Raw genomic sequence first — 16251 nt, 5'->3', positions numbered from 1 at the left:
ATCACTTTGTATTCGCATAAGTTACCATCTCTTTTGTACAAAAATAAGACATCATTATGTACCCAATACCCCCTTATTTTTTGTTCATAAGTTTTGTATTAGTATTTCAATGGAGACTTTATATTAGTATTTTTGTTCATGTCCTACATACTCATGTCAGATGTATATCTATGTTAGGAGGAGTACTCGGAGTTCCATTAAAAAAGATAAAAACAAGACAAGAGGATGAATGTTGTACAATACCAAAAAAAAACATCTCAGTTACAATCTTCTTTGTGGACCTTTTCAAAGGAAGCATGTCAACTGCATATCCAAATTCAATCCTCAATGATACCCAAGTCCACTCCATCTTGTAGCATTTGGTACTTCAATTCTGTTAACACAAACCACAAGGTTATCAGCAGTGGCAGCCAAAACGATGCTGCTCTGACTCTTCCCATGCATATCCTAACACAAATATGAAGATAAGATGATTTTAAACATATGAAAATCTTGTAAAAAATATTTAAACAGTAACCACATCGGACACAAACATGAGTCTGAGTAAGATAGCTACAAAATATTAGCTCCATGTATAGAAATTCTGGTGAAGAGCAAATTCTCCAATGTTTCTTTGTCAAAACCCAATGTTTGTCATCGGCCAACCCGGGTCACTCAAAAGTGAAACTTTTTGATAAATTACAGAACACCAGCTATGAACAAACTTTAACCCTAAAAACGTAAGGCTCCTCTTAAGTTTAAACACACCTAAATTACAAGTAGTTAGTGTTCAGTATCAACAATTACCAGCAATCAAAATACTTAGTACTATAATTGTATGGAACTTACAAGGAATAACCCGGACGCCAAACTTTCTCAAATCTTTATATAATGAATATCGAGACCAAACCCACATGAACTAAAATGCGAAGCAAACTGAGAAAAGGATGAAAAAAAATTTGGACCATTTCTCGATTTGTGCTTGTCATCCTTGCTCTGGGGCCATGCTCATCTTCTCTGTATCGTTCCAATTTTATCGGATGTCCCCGAAGGGACAACCCTGCTGCTTCCATATAAACGCTTTCGCTGCTATGTTCCTAATTGATGTGGTATATCTAGTTGGTACGCTACTAAACATGAACTAGGCTACCTCATCCTGACCAAGTCACGTGGGCTGGTTTAGACATCAAAATAAAAGCCATGGGCTTGTGGTGCCCTCCTAGGAAAAAAAATGAGAATAAGTTGATGGCGGGTTCCCAACTATCCAGTTAAAAAAATTAAGACAAAAATAATCATTTTATGATAATTTTGAACAGATGTATTTAGGGAACAATTCATTTTTACATAATTACAAACTTAGCATATTGGGTTTGATTTCACAAGTAGAAAAAGTGAAAGACAAACATTGATGGCTTAGTCACTTGCAGTGTTTTGGGTCTTCAATTCCTTTGGATGATGAACTCACTCAGCTCATTTGCTTCTTTTTGACTACCGTTTCTTCCTTCTCTCTATTTCCACAACAATGCATTAATGGGGAACACCTTAGGATACAGGATTGCTGATTCGGTTCGGCCACAGCAAACCATCTTCAAAATATTTCACCTCATTCAGACAGTCAATCCCTCTTTTTTATCTTCGCCTTCTGTTGTTGCATTGTGTATTTCAGCCGCAGATTTTATCTTCAATCTGTAGCTTGACTGAGAGTTCTATTGAGTAACAAAACAAGAGGATGAAGGTTCTATCATAACATGTAATATCTCAACTAACATCTTTCAGGTCTTGAAAGGTTCTTTTTTTCTCAAGTAACCCTGTGGGACATCCATGTCCAATGCATACTCAAACAGGCTTTATGGGGATATAACCCACTAAATGCACACAGAAATTAATATACCTGTTCACCATTCATAAAGGTTCATGCCTCACACTTATGCAGCAAGCATAAACCAGCTACAAACTTGTAATTTATTTGATCAAATTGATTAGAATGAAAAAAAAACAAGGCAGAGGCTAATTCAGAAAACATAACTAGAAACATTTCAAACGTAATTTACTGTTTAACAGAGTAAAACAGACTGAACCCATAAAACCACTCTATGTTGCAATATTAAGTGAGCGTAATCCATAAAGCAAACAGAGAAGGAACCCCACCTGCAAACGTTCACAATAAAAATGGGGAAAAAATGAGTGAACCATTTGTCCATTTTCCCATCATGCTAATCATTTATGCTGTATTTGTTGGGCCGCGGGTGGTCCCGGGAGCCCACCCTATATATATACATTTGTGGGGTTGCTGATAAAAAAAGTGTGTGCTGCAAGTAAAAGAAAAAGAGAGAACAATTTTTCTTTGATAGGAGGTCCATTTGGTGTGTGTTGGTGCTGAGTTTTTTTAATGGTAGTTACTAGTTAGTAGATATCTTTAATGTGCATGGTCCATTTTCGTTTGGGATATTATAGCTTTGGGTTTTCGGCTTTCAAAAATAATCTCAACTTTTCTCTTAAAGTTTGTTTGAGATTATTTGTTGATAGCTTTATTTGAGTTTTATACTTTTTCTTGTAGTTCGGTTGTGATCTTATAGCAAAACTTTGATTATAGTAGAATTTTTGGTGAACTTTCAAAGTCATATGGTTTTTACCATTTGCTTTAAATAAGTTTTTCACGTAAAAATTATGTGCCTCGATATATTATTTTTACTTACAATATTGTGGTTTATTTGTATTGATTGTTGATATATATGTGTTATTTGGTTTACCATAATTATTTTATTGACTTTCCGGGGGTGAAAGAATATCGATTGTGCTTCCACGGTATTTCCTCAGGTTTAGATTTGTCCCAACAAACTGGTATCAAAGCTTGGTTCTCGTGTTAGATAATCATGGAAATTACACTAGTAAGATAATTATGTTGAAAGACACAAATTATCAACTCTGGCGAAACAAGATGAAAGATCTTTGATTTGTGAAGGCTTTGCACCTTTCTGTTTTTGCTACTCAAAACCCAAGTCGAAAATTGATGAAGAGTGGAAATTTGAGCATCAACAGATGTGCGATTTTATTCAGCAATTTGTTGAAGAGAATGTCTATAACCACATTGATCAAGACACACATGCGGCCACATCGTGGAACAAGCTTAAAAAATTGTATGCGTCAAAGTCCAACAATAACAAGTTGCTCATGCTTAAGAGAATGATGATGTTGAGTTACAAGAAAAAAAACTTCTACAACCGACCACTTCAATGAGTTTCAAGGTTTGTTGACTTAACTACAACCGCATGATTTCTTTAATATGCACCAAAACAACATTTTCAGTCAAGAAAGATGTAACAAAATACCTTTTGTTTCTGTCTTCATATCACGTATAAATATGCACTCCAAGCAAACTTGAATATAGAAACAAGTAATGATTTTCCTTTAAACTTCAACATCGTTCGAGGAAACTCTTAACTCCAAATTTTCACATCCCTATAAATAGAGAAAAGTTGCGAAATTCACTGCCACACTTTTTTTTGAAAAACTACACAAAAAAAATATGATCACGCCTCTCACTAACATTAAAAAAGAAAAGAAAAGAAAAGAGCAATAAGCATGAATTAAATAAATAGTGTAAAAGGAATGGGTATTTATTATAGTCTCTTTTATTGTTATCTTTCAACGTGTCCTTGCACAATTAAATAAAAATTAGACTCAAATAGAATCAAATTTTTTAAAGGAATTGGATTATTCTGCAAAACACAATTTGGAGTGGCGTTGCATTGTCAAGCTATTTCATGCCATATTATTCTTCAATTTAATCCCTCCTTCTATCAGGTATTACAGAAATTTTCCAATCAATTTAATCCCTCTTTTTTTATCTCAATTTAATCCTTTTTTTTTTGTTTTTTGTTTTTCCTTTTCAATTTAATTCTTCACTTCAGTATATATATATTGCAGTTTCTAAATTTTCCTGAGGCTTATTAGCTTATTATCATATGGATTCCAATCAGATGGGAGTAGTAAAAAAGAAAATCAAAGATCAAACACAAGAGGTTGCATTTTTCTGAGAAATTGTATTCTGAGTATCAAGGAGTTGATTTTTATTCCTTATTAAATTTAATCTCATTTAATAGTATAAAACATAAAAAGTTGATGTTCAAAATCTGCTTCTCACTTTTAATTTTTCTATTGCCATATCTTTTTTATTTACCAACTTTATATTTTCATTTTACAATTTTATATAGATACACTTGCAAAAATTTATTTTCATTTCCTGATATATAGTAATATTTTGTTATAATTTTCAATATTTTAATATGATAAAAAAAATAGACCTCAACAATGATTTATTTACTAAAATTAATGCTGTTAAGTTCATCTTTTGGTAACACAAACCACAGGGTTATGAGAAGCTAATTCACCAAACTCAGCCTTAAATCGAATTTGGAGGCCAAACCCACATTATAACTCTCGATCCTAATCCAACCCTTCAAAAAAAAATTTGGACCATTTCTCGATTTGTGCGTGTCATCCTTGCGCAGGGGCCATGCTAATCTTCTCTGTATCGTTCCAATTTTATCGGATGTCCCCGAAGGGACATTACCTGCTAGCTGCTTCTTAGTTTATATACGCTTTCTGTGCTTTGCTTCTAACTGATGTGGGATATCTAGTTGGTTCCCAAACAAGTCAGGAACTAGCCTACCTCATCCTATGTCCCCAGGCGCGGGCTCGTTTGGACATAGGCATGGCCTAAAATAAAAGCAATGGGCTTATGGCTGTAGAGTGGGACCCTTTTATTCAAACATGGGCTGTTGACGTGCCTCAACTCCCTCAACTGGATAAATGGGTCCGTGTCAGCCCAATTGGTCAAGGAGGAACATTTCACGGTTGCACTAGCATATCAATATATTTAGTTAGACTGGCTCAGGTTACTATTTTAAGCTTGATTTGCAGGTATTGTTCATGTTTTTCAGTTTTTTGTTACACTTTAACACCAACTCAACTCTCGTTAAGCCTGAATAGAAGAAAAAGGGGAGAAAATTTGACAATAATATGATGATTCAAAGCTATTGGACACAGAAATATCATTTTCAACAGTTGCATTTAAGGATCAATTCTTTTACATAATTACAAATTTGTACATTGTTTTTTATTTCACTAGTAGCAGATGAGCTGGAGTTGAGGCCAATAGTAGATGGCTCAGACACTTTATTTGCTTATGAGACTTAGGGTTCTTCAATTCCTTTGGATGATGGAACTCACTCATCAGCTCAGCTGCTTCTTTTAGACTGCCTTTTCTTCCTTCTTTCAACTTACAGAACAATGCATTCACCGGAAACACCTTAGAAATGTTGATTCAGTTCCACCAAAATAAATGTTGTTCAAAATATTATACCTCATCACAGGCAGTTCGTTTGATTGCTAAGCTTTGTTTGCTTCCTGCAAACATGAACATGGGGGCATGAGTACGGAAAAACTTAGCAAATATAGAGAATACCCATGTCAAACACATGTCAACATCTAACACTCACCCCGAGTCCAAGTAACATATGTCTCGATTAACATCTTTCAGGTCCTGCAAGGACTTCCTCAATAGAAGCATGTCAAGTTGTCAACTTGTGCTTAATCTTGGGCCTTCCTATTCAAACTCATTTCTCAATTCTTGTAACTATTAACCAGAAAATGAGCACTAATGACTACAAAGTTGTTATGACTATATATAGAAATGAGATAAATGATAAGTCCAATTCCCACACAAAGAGATAATACTCGGCATTCATAAAGGTTCATGTTTTACTCTTTGCAGCAAGCATAAACCAGCTAGAACCTTATAATTTATTGGTAAAAATATCTCTTCTTTATCAATACCATAATTTTCCAGTCACTCAGTTGACTAACAGGGGAAATTATTTGATCAAATTAATTCCATAACCCAATTATGAAGGATAAGTTTTAATTCTCTACACCACAAAAGGCAGAAGCTAATTCTGAAGCACCATATAATTTAATCATTAAAAAAGATCTCTTTCTTCGTCAAAACCCAAAATTCTTCCAATCATTCTCATTGGCCAACTGGGATTTTTCAAGGGAAACTTTTTGATCAATTATTTCACAGCCCATTTATAAAGATATCAGCTATTGAATTTGTTGACGAGGGGTATTAACAAGGGAGGTATGAAGCCAGTGACCGCAGAGATGATACAATAGGAGCTATGCGGTAAGACATGGCCCTGATTCACTATCAGAAATCATTTCAGTCGGGGTATACAACACCATGTCCAGTTCAGAGATTTTCTCCAGTTGTATGTCTCTTCAATCCTTCAAGGAAATTACGCCATATAATGGCATCAGGTGGGAATGGCATGCTGGCAATAATCTGCTCTGCTTCCCCGAGTTTTCCATATCTAGCCAGTAAGTCTACCACACAATAATAGTGTTCCATTTTGGGTTCAAACCCATAGTCACTTTCCACTCTCCTGAAGAATTCCATGCCTTCTTCCACTAATCCAGCATGCCTGCACACGGTCAAGATTGCAATTAAACTGACCCCATCAGGCTTAAATCCATGAAACTCCATTTCTCGGAATGTTTCCAAAGCTTCATGATAATAACCATGGACTCCAAGGGCTGAAATCAGAGATGTCCAGGTTATGAGGTTTTTGTCCACCATTCCACCAAAGATTTTCACTGCACTTTTGATGCATCCACATTTTCCATACATATCTATGAGTAAATTGCAAACAAATGAGTCACAGAGACTGTAATCAGTTTTTATAATGAGACCATGAACAGAACTACCCAAAGCCAGGTTACAAAGTTTATTGCACACAGATAAAAGGCTTACAAATGTGTAATTGTCTGGATATATTTGAATCATTTGCATGTGTTTAAATAGTTCGAAAACCTCTTTATAGTGGCCAGTACGAGCACAAGCTGCGATCACGATATTCCAAGATACAATGTCCGGATCTTCAAGAATGGAGAGCAGCCTTATAGTTTCATGGTATTGGCCTACTCTATAATAAATTCCTGCAGCAATGTTAGAAGGCACTGTGGAGGGTGGTCTTCCAAAATCTGTAATGAAAGTAAGGGCATCGGACAGGAAACCATTTTTAGCATATGAAGTCATGAGGGAGCTCAAAACATATATATTATCTTCATGGCCCATTCTTATAATCAAACAATGAAGCTGCTTTAGCTCTATGGTCGCTGAAGATTTAAGAATTGCAGAAAATGTAAACTCGTTAGGTCGGTAACCTTCGTGTAGCATGTCTAGCAGTAAAGAAGCGGCAGTAATCGAAAATTTACTAGCATAGCCCAAAATTAAAGCATTCCAAGAAACTACATTCTTCTCACGTATACCATCAAAACATCGATGGGAGTCTTGCAATTTATCACATTTAACATAAAAGGCAACTAGTGCACTACCTACAACTACATCAGATTGGAAGCCCTTCTTGATTGTTTTAGCATGAATGTATTCCCCTAACATTGGGATCCGCAAATTACTACAAGAAGCAATTATAATAACGAAAGTAGTATGGTTTGGCATCATTCCTTCCCAGGACATTTGGAAGAAGAAGCCTAAAGCTTTTTGAGGATGTTCATCCTTTTCCAATGCTCCAATAATTGTATTCCAGGACACAACATCAGTAATACGCATCCCCTCAAAGACTTTTTCTGCTAAGCAGATTTGCGCACATTTGACATATGCATTAATAAGAGAATTTGTAACAGTAACTTCATGATCAAAACCACATTTAATCACTAAACCATGTATCTGTTCTCCAAATTCCAAATCAAGCTCACCTTTCAAGCCAGACAAAACGCCCACAAATGAAGAGTCAGACAAAGAGGCCTCCACCCTCTGGAGCTCACGAAACAAAAGCATACAATCTTTAACCAAACCATGATGTGCACACAAAGAAATAATTGAGTTCCATGTTACCAAACTCTTCCTCGGCATGTGATCAAATGCCTGGAGTGCCTCAGAAACGCACCCGTACCTTCCATACAGACCTAACAAAGCAGTACCGACAAAGGAATCTGCGAAGAACAATCCATTCTTGACAACCAATGCTTGTAATTGAACCCCACCAGAGAGACTCAATGCCTGCGACGATAAGAGTCCCGCCAACACATAGGGAGTAGGCAAAAAACCATAACTCCTCATCGAAGAAAACAATTCGCAAGCGGCCCAGAGGTCCCCAGATTTACCATAGGCAGTGATCATCGAACTAAACGATACTGTATTTCTGTTGGTCATATTGTCAAACACTTTGCGTGCCACTGGTAAATGCCCGAGTGATGCATACTGAGAGATGATATTGTTGAATAAAAAGATGGGTTGGGAGGCGTAAGGGCCGAAGGTGATGGCAAGGGCGTGCAGAGACTGGGTGGATATAAGGAAAGGAAAAGCTGAGCTAGATTTGAGTAATTGAAGGAGACGGTGTTGGGTTTTTAAGAAATCGTAGCAGCTCATGCAGGCGGGAAAAGGTGGTCAAGTAGCACGTCTGAAGGTTTTCCGGTGTTGGTCTTATCGTAGTAGACCAAGCACAGACAGCAGGCTATTGCAAATCTCTACATAATACATATCGAGACATTCACTGTTCAACAGTAAAAAAAACAAACCAAACCCCGACCAAAACTGTAAATTGTATCCGTTCCGAGCAAAGCCGAACATCAAACCAAGGTTTTTTATATAAATAATCTAAAAATATTAATTAATTACAAGAATAACTATATACAAAAATGGTACTAGTTGGTGTCACTTCACTAACCAGCAACACCATTCCTTTTACCCCTTATCATGAATTTTTTTTTTTTGGGTATAATCACTATTATATATTTTTTAAAATATCTGCGAAAAATATGAAATTCACGGTGGAGAAAAAATAATATATTTTTAATGAGTATCACCAGTGTGTGAAGCAATTTTTAAAAAGAAAATGATCAGTTAAAATAAATTTTAATGTGCAATGCTAACGTGCATAGATGGGGAATGAGTATCGCATCAGTTAATTTTTAAAAAGAAAATGGTCAGTTAAAAAAGAACTCACCTAAATCTGTTCTTTGCGAGCATCCTTGAGGTTATTGTTGCTCTTATTCACCCTGATAAGATAATAACTGAATAATTCTTCTACTTCCTCAAGCTTAATGTCCATTTCTCTCAACTTCTTAATACTTGCCTCAACCTGCTTCAAAACAGTCAATCTCTTTCTTAGTTGCTGAAGTTTCAATTCTAATGCCCGTTTTCCATCTAATTCTTTCTCCATTTGAATTATCCTATTATGGAGTTCCTCTGTATAAACGATGGTCAAGCCATATTGTCAATTCTCGCAATTCCGAAACCAACAAGAAACTATGTAGAATTGAAGATAAAGGCATGAGCAACAAACAAACCTTGAGATCATCAGCGAGTTTTCTTGCATTTTCATCAGCTTTTGCACTATTTTCAAAAGAAATATGTTAGTTTCTCAATAGTTCTTTGAACAATATTCCTTAGCAAACACGGAACCAGCACAAGTAACTAAAATTGTTATTTCTTTATACAAAACAAATTCATTATTTGAAATTATCAATGGTAGACTCCTAGCCTGCAAGTGTCATGGGTTGCGCATGGGAGCACGCAACCATGACAAACTTGTGCGATCCATCGTATTTGAGGGAGGTCATTTGGCCCAACCAAACTGGCCCGTTGCCTGGAGAGATTAAAAGCCCATCCCAAGAGCCTGGTAAATATGGGAAGTGATCCAAGAAGATCTGATTATGTAATCTTAGAGTTCTAATTGTATACGGCTTCTAATTGTGTCTTAGAGTTCTAATTGTATACAACTTTTAATTGTAGCCTTTGATGGACTTTGAGGCTCAACTATAAATAGAGACCTCCTTGCTCATTGTAATTTATTAAGTTATCAATAATAATTTTGAGAGTATTCACTCAAACTTTTCTCTCAAGTGTCCTTGCTTTTCTGTGACTTTCGTTCATTTTTTAACGTTCGTTCTTACTTCGTTCTTCTGCTGTTCTTCATGGGTACCTTGAGGGAATTCTGTTGAATTCTTTATCATTGCAAGTTAGACCAGCTTAGGCGTTTTTGCTGTTGAATCCTTTATCATTGCGAGTTAGGCTGACTTACGCATTTTTAAGCAAAGAAACTGCCTAAGGTCGACATCTTTCATTGCTCTTTCGTGTGAGTTTGCTTCCGCTTTGTTTCGATGTCTTAAAAAAAGAATAAATTCTCATTGTTCAAGAGTAGGCTAACTTAGGCAGAATTTGAATCCAAAAAATGACTTGACTGCGTTGTTTGCCAGATTAAAATTCTAATCCCGTGACACATGCTCCTTGTTGATATTGATGTCACGGTTCAAGTGGTCAACGTTCGATCAAATTAAATAAATAAATAAAAATTTAAATTAGTTAAGTTAACAAGTCTTATTTTACTTTTTTTTAATTCATTTAAAATTTTTTTAACCTAGTCCTATTATTTTTTAGTCCCGATTTTTATAAAATTATGATAATCCTTGTTGTTATTAATATTTATATATTATTAAATAAATATATGGTGCTAAAATAAATTTATAAATAATTCATTAAAAGTATCACAACTAATTAACTTTTAAATTGGTTGGAAACACAATCATTTTAATAATATTAATAATAAACAAATTGGTTAAACAAAATTTGAAAGTGAACCCTCATTGAATTCAACATATATTTTATTTACATAAAAAATGAAATTGATTAAAATAATAAAAAAACAAAAAAGTTATTTAAAATTTAAGAATTGCCAAGATATAAGATTTTTTTTTATCAAAATGAGCCCGAATGTCACTACCTCATATTAACAAGCATCAACAAGTACAAGCCCATGGATATCGCTCAGATATCCATATTAAAAGGGAAGGTACAATGTTTATTAACATTAAGTTTACAAAGACAATCAGCCACTCTATTGCTCGACAGGTCTACCCACTCAATCTTAAAATCAATGAAAGAATCCAACAAATCGAAAATTTCCTTCAACCGAAAATCAAAGATCGAAATGCCCTCACGATGAAACTTAAACCAATTGACTAAACTAGCACATCGATTAACTAAACTCGCACAGTCAATCTTGAGAAAAGCCCTTGTGATATTATTGTTATGAGCCAATATAATCCCTTCCCTCAACGCTTCTGCCTCAGCCCATTCAACATCCATCCTATAATCCAAAATAATCACGTGACCACATAACACAAAACCATCATGATTCCTCGCAATAATTCCAATGCCCACCACCGAGTCAAGAACCGTCACATCAACATTAACCTTAATGGCATCATTTGAAGGCCTGATCCACCTATGAGACCTAGGGGGCTAGGGTTCATCGGCGCATGCAAAAGATTAAAGATCCTAAAATCATCCCCCAAGGTTTTGGCCCGCTTCCAAACCAATCGAGCATCATCCTCCTTACTCTGAAACAATGCATTGTTGTGACCATTTCATACATTCCATAAAACTGTGATGAGATTCTCAAACGCCTTAAGATCCAATAAGTGAGTAGCGTCCTCGAGCCAATCAATACAACTCTTATAAGAAGAATTAAGTAAACGTCCGTCAAGCCCTCCAAAAGAAAGAATCGCACGGGCCTTAAACGATCTCTAAGAGCATGGATAATAGTTTCATCCCCAAGCCTGCACCGGTGGCAAGCCCGGTCAAAGCCTTGAAAAACCTAGCCTATCTTGACATTAGTCAGAAGTAAGTTATGACCAACCCGCTGTGCAAAGATACAGATTTTAGGAAAGACATGAAGTTTTCAAATAGTCCTCCAGAATAAACAATGCAACCTATAACCCATCTTCTTGAGAATAAGCCAAGAGCAACCAGATTTTGATGAATAGCACCTGAACTTGTTGTGAAGCCAAACAATCCAATCCGGTGGACCATGCTGAACAATCAGTAAGGTCCATATATGATCACTTAACCCTTCGTATAAAACTTCTCCACCTGATCTCTATCCCACTCACACGAGTTAGACCTCCACAACTCACTCACCAATTCATCCAGAATGCCATAAATTATCAAAACCCTCAAAGCCCTATCTATCAACGCCGTACCTAGCAGTCATGCCATTGCTTATTTGCCATCCAAACTCGATCTCAAGTGCTTTAACTACATGCAGAATACTCATTAAGAGAATGATGGTTTATCAACTGCTTTAGGGTGGAGCACATCCCTATTCGGAAAGTACTTAGAGCATAGAACACGATAATATAAAGTATCCTTATTGTTGATAAGTCGCCACATTGTCTCCCGAGGAGTGCAATGTTGAAGAGCCTCAAGTCCTTAAAATTGAAACCACCCATACCCTTAGATGTACATAGAGAGTCCCATGCCATCATCGCCCAACCAAGATCTTTGTTTTTTTTGCCCATCAAAATCTCCTCATTCTCGAGATCATCACATCAAGGGTGCCCCTAGAAGTAAGAAAAAGCAAAAGCGCATAAGTAAGTAAAGATTGCAAAACCGATTTAATGAAAATTTTCTTACCACCATAAGATAAAAGACTTTTAACCTTCTATCCTAAGAGAAAACTGATCAATAATGTGCTGAAAAACCCTCGTCCATTCTTGCCAATGATCAAAGGCAAGCCTAAATAGTTATCCATGGACTAGAAAACCTGCATACCCGAGATACCACTCAGCTGCGCCCTTTGATCTCTTGGAGTTTTAGGGCTGAGATAGACAATGAACTTGGACGAATTAACCTTTTGCCCCGAAATCATCTCGAAGTAGTGGAGGACATTCTTAACGGTCTCAACCTCCTCTTTATTACGAAAAAAAAGAGCGTCATCTGCAAAGAAAGGATGATTAATCTTGGGCCCATTCTAATTGGCCCTAATCCCCCGGATCTTCTCATCCATCTAGGCCCCCAAAAGTAATTTAGAGAGCGCTTCCATGCAGAATAAGAAAAGATAGGATGAAAACGGATCTCCCTGACGAATCCCTCTCTCAGGAATAGTCACATTAGTGAGGGAAGCATTACATTTAACTAGGAGTGTGCATAATTCGGGTAAAACAGAAAAATTTGGTTAATCGACCGAATTCAGTTAATCGATCGGTTAACCAAATTTTTTTGGTCAGGAGTCGATTATTTTTTTTTACTATTTTGGTTAATGGTTAATTTGGTTCGAAACCGGTCGGTTAACTGAATTTTTTCGATTTAACCAAAAAAATTACTAAATAAAATTATCCAACCCAACCCAATTACTCAACCCAATAAAACTAAAACTAAAGTCTACCTAATTACCGAACCCAATAAAACTAAAACTAAAGTCTACCCAATAACCAACCCAATAAAACTAAAACTAAAGTCTAAGTCTCTAACAGTTGTAATAGTCTAAAACTAAAACTAATAGCCTGCCATTCCATTCCATCCGCGTCCAGCCGATAGCCGTCCGCCCGTCCGCCTGTTTCGATTATTGTTATTCTTTTTCTCTAATTTTTCTTGCTCTTCTCTGCAACTTTATTAACCCTCAACTCCTTGTAACTTTCCAAAAAGGTAATAAATCTCCATTTCTCTGCTTTTATTTATTTGTTTTTAGACTAGGGTTTCTTGAGAATTAGGTATCTTTGTAGTTTGTTCTTATCCTCATTTTTCTTTTTTTCTTTTTTACTCTGTTTCTAAGAGAAAAGTTTGTGTTGGGCTCTTTCTTTCTTGTTAGTTGGTGTTTGTTTCCTGAGAAAGCTAAAAAAAATGCAAGAATCTTTTGTTCTTAGTTAAGCTTTAAAAGTTGAAAGTTTAAATTCCAGTTCTTTCTCAGCAACCAAACATGTTACAACCCTACAAAGCTTCTTTAATGTAGTACTATCATTTCTTCTTTAAAAAAAAACCTCTTTTGCTCTTATTTCCCCTTTTGGCGTGTGCATACGATTTAGTATCCTAATTTAATTTATTTTTTTCATACATTTTACAGTTGTCAACTCTTAATACAAATCCGAAATTTTTATATATTTTTTGGTTTAATTTATGCTTCGTTTAGTTACAAGAATGCTTGAAATTTCTTCAGCTTTAATAGTTTAAGTTCATTCTTTTACATTTGTCTTTGTGATCTTAACTATTTCACTGGATTTTGTTAAAAGAAAAAAAAGTATTTAATGATAAATTTCACTGTGTTTAAGGATATATTTGAAAATTTTTGTTCTTTAATTTGATTGGAGATAGTCAATAGTTAATCATAAGTTTCCCTGTGTTTGTATAGACGCAGCTTTTAGTTCAATTGATTGTTTCATAAACTTTGTTTCTTTTTAAAATGAACAATTTGTGAAGTATTGAGGGTGTTTATTTTTTGTTTTTTGGTTCAATCATGGCATTGACGCTGTTTTTGAATTTATGCAATTGATCTGATCAAGAAGGACGGGGTCAGAAAATATTTTAGGGACCGAAATTAAATTAGTAAAAATATAATTTTACTATTTTAATATCTATATCTTTATAATTATTAAAGAATTAAATCAAAATTTTATTATTTTTAATAATATTAAAGTATAATTTTATTTTTACTAATTTAAATTTTTATAAAATTTAAAAGTATCTAAATGAAAATTTAGCTACACATTATGGATACTGGTTCTGTGCTATTCAAAAGTTGGGTTGTATGACCGGCTCAAAACTACTAAGCAAGTGATATGGATTTATCATTTATGATGTTAGTAAGCTAAAAATTTATGTGTTAAATGCTGCAATTTATGGTGTCTGAAAGTTGTAGTTTATGATGATGTATTTTAAGTTGTTCGGATGTGTTAAAGAGTTGATTTAATATAATGCCTAATAGTTGTTTATTGTTGTTCAAAGCGTGATGAAATAAACATGTTAAGCGTAGTTTAATATATGCCTTGCTGACCCGTAAGGTTGTCCAAAACAAGACAAAATTTAATTGTCTAAATTTTTAACATTTTTAACATAATCCAACTCAACTATGTTTTTTTCTAAAACTCAACATCAAAATATGTTTAATATTATAAATGTATTTTAATTTATTATATACTTTTTTTCTTGTAGAATGTCAATCGAACCAACATCTATTGAGGGTAGTGTTACACCTTCTACTTCGATAGATTCTAAAAATTCGGGAGTTGGAGCTTCAAGCCAAACAAAGGGGACTACAGGGAAAAGAAAAGCCAATTCTCAAAGGTTAGAAGTTTGGTCTCACTTCACTAAGATTATTAATAGTGAGGGCGCAAGTAAGACTAAATGTAATTATTGTCAAAAATAATTTTGTTGTGATATGAAAAAAAATAGTACAAGGTCATTGAAATATCATATTGGTTCATGTAAGAAAAATCCTAGTAATTTTGTTGACAATACTCAAGGACAACTAGTTTTACCTAGGAACGGCGTTGAAGAAGGGGAAGAGAATCTTTCAACTTGGAGATTTGATCAAAAAACATGTAGGAAGGGATTAGCACAAATGATTGTGATTGATGAATTACCTTTCAAGTTTGTTGAAAGTGAAAGTTTTAAGAAATTTATATTTGTGGCATGTCCTAGGTTTCATATTCCTTCACGAACTATTATGACTAGGGATGTTTATCAATTGTATTTAGATGAAAGGGTCAAGATAAAACAACTTTTGAGAAGTTCTTGTTCTAGGGTTTGCTTAACTACTGACACATGGACTTCTTTGCAAAGAGTTAATTATTTGTGTATCACTGCCCACTTTATATATAACAATTGAAAATTGAATAAAAAATTTTAAACTTCTGTCCAATTTCTAGTCATAAAGGTGAGTCCATTGGGATGGCGATTGAGAAATGTTTGTTGAATTAGGGGATTGATAAATTGTTTACTGTTACTGTTCATAATGCAAGTTCAAATGATGTTGCTATTGGTTATTTGAGAAAGAAATTTAACCTTCGAGGGGGTTTAGTTCAAAATGGTAAATATCTTCATATGAGATGCATGACACACATTGTGAATTTGATTATTGTTGAAGGCTTAAAGGAAATGAGTAAATCTGTTGAACATGTTAGGAGAGATGTTAGATATGTAAGACAATCTCCAGCTAGATTACAAAAGTTTAAGGAGTGTGTTGTGATAGAAAAGATAGAGTGCAAGAAGATGTTGTGTCTTGATGTTTGTACTAGGTGAAACTCGACCTACTTAATGTTAGACACTGCTCAGAACTTTGAGAGAAAGCTTTTGAGAGATTTGAGGAGCAAGATACAAACTTTAGGGCTGAACTTGAAAGGGGAGAGTGTTGGCCTAATGTCGATGATTGGGATCATGTTAGAAACTTGAGGGATTTCTTGAAACACTTTTAT

General features: G+C 35.0%; 1 protein-coding gene and 2 non-coding genes across 3 annotated transcripts; all 3 read right to left on the bottom strand.

Annotated features, from left to right (window-relative positions):
- Positions 1 to 932: 932 nt before the first annotated feature.
- LOC121216467 (U6 spliceosomal RNA) lies at positions 933 to 1035 on the bottom strand. The gene has a single exon (XR_005912648.1). It is a non-coding gene; the product is annotated as a U6 spliceosomal RNA (small nuclear RNA).
- Positions 1036 to 4444: 3409 nt separating this feature from the next.
- On the bottom strand, positions 4445 to 4547 carry LOC121216443 (U6 spliceosomal RNA). Its single transcript, XR_005912625.1, has one exon. It is a non-coding gene; the product is annotated as a U6 spliceosomal RNA (small nuclear RNA).
- A 471-nt stretch (positions 4548 to 5018) lies between these two features.
- LOC107955130 (pentatricopeptide repeat-containing protein At3g58590) lies at positions 5019 to 8728 on the bottom strand. The gene is made up of 2 exons (XM_016890853.2): positions 5481 to 8728; positions 5019 to 5388 (listed from the first exon to the last, which is right to left on the bottom strand). Exon 1 carries the CDS (start codon positions 8429 to 8431, stop codon positions 6233 to 6235), a length of 2199 nt encoding a protein of 732 aa, XP_016746342.2. The 5' UTR covers positions 8432 to 8728; the 3' UTR covers positions 5019 to 5388; positions 5481 to 6232.
- Positions 8729 to 16251: the final 7523 nt, after the last annotated feature.

This window comes from Gossypium hirsutum, chromosome D04, assembly GCF_007990345.1.
Source record: "Gossypium hirsutum isolate 1008001.06 chromosome D04, Gossypium_hirsutum_v2.1, whole genome shotgun sequence".
NCBI lineage: Eukaryota > Viridiplantae > Streptophyta > Magnoliopsida > Malvales > Malvaceae > Gossypium > Gossypium hirsutum.
The sequence above is the reverse complement of the archived record's forward strand: the minus strand, read 5'-3'. Positions and strand labels throughout refer to the sequence as shown.

What these genes read in the sequence shown, in the direction of transcription:
- LOC107955130 (XM_016890853.2), bottom strand. Translation starts at nt 8,431, where the DNA reads ATGAGCTGCTACGATTTCTTAAAAACCCAACACCGTCTCCTTCAATTA.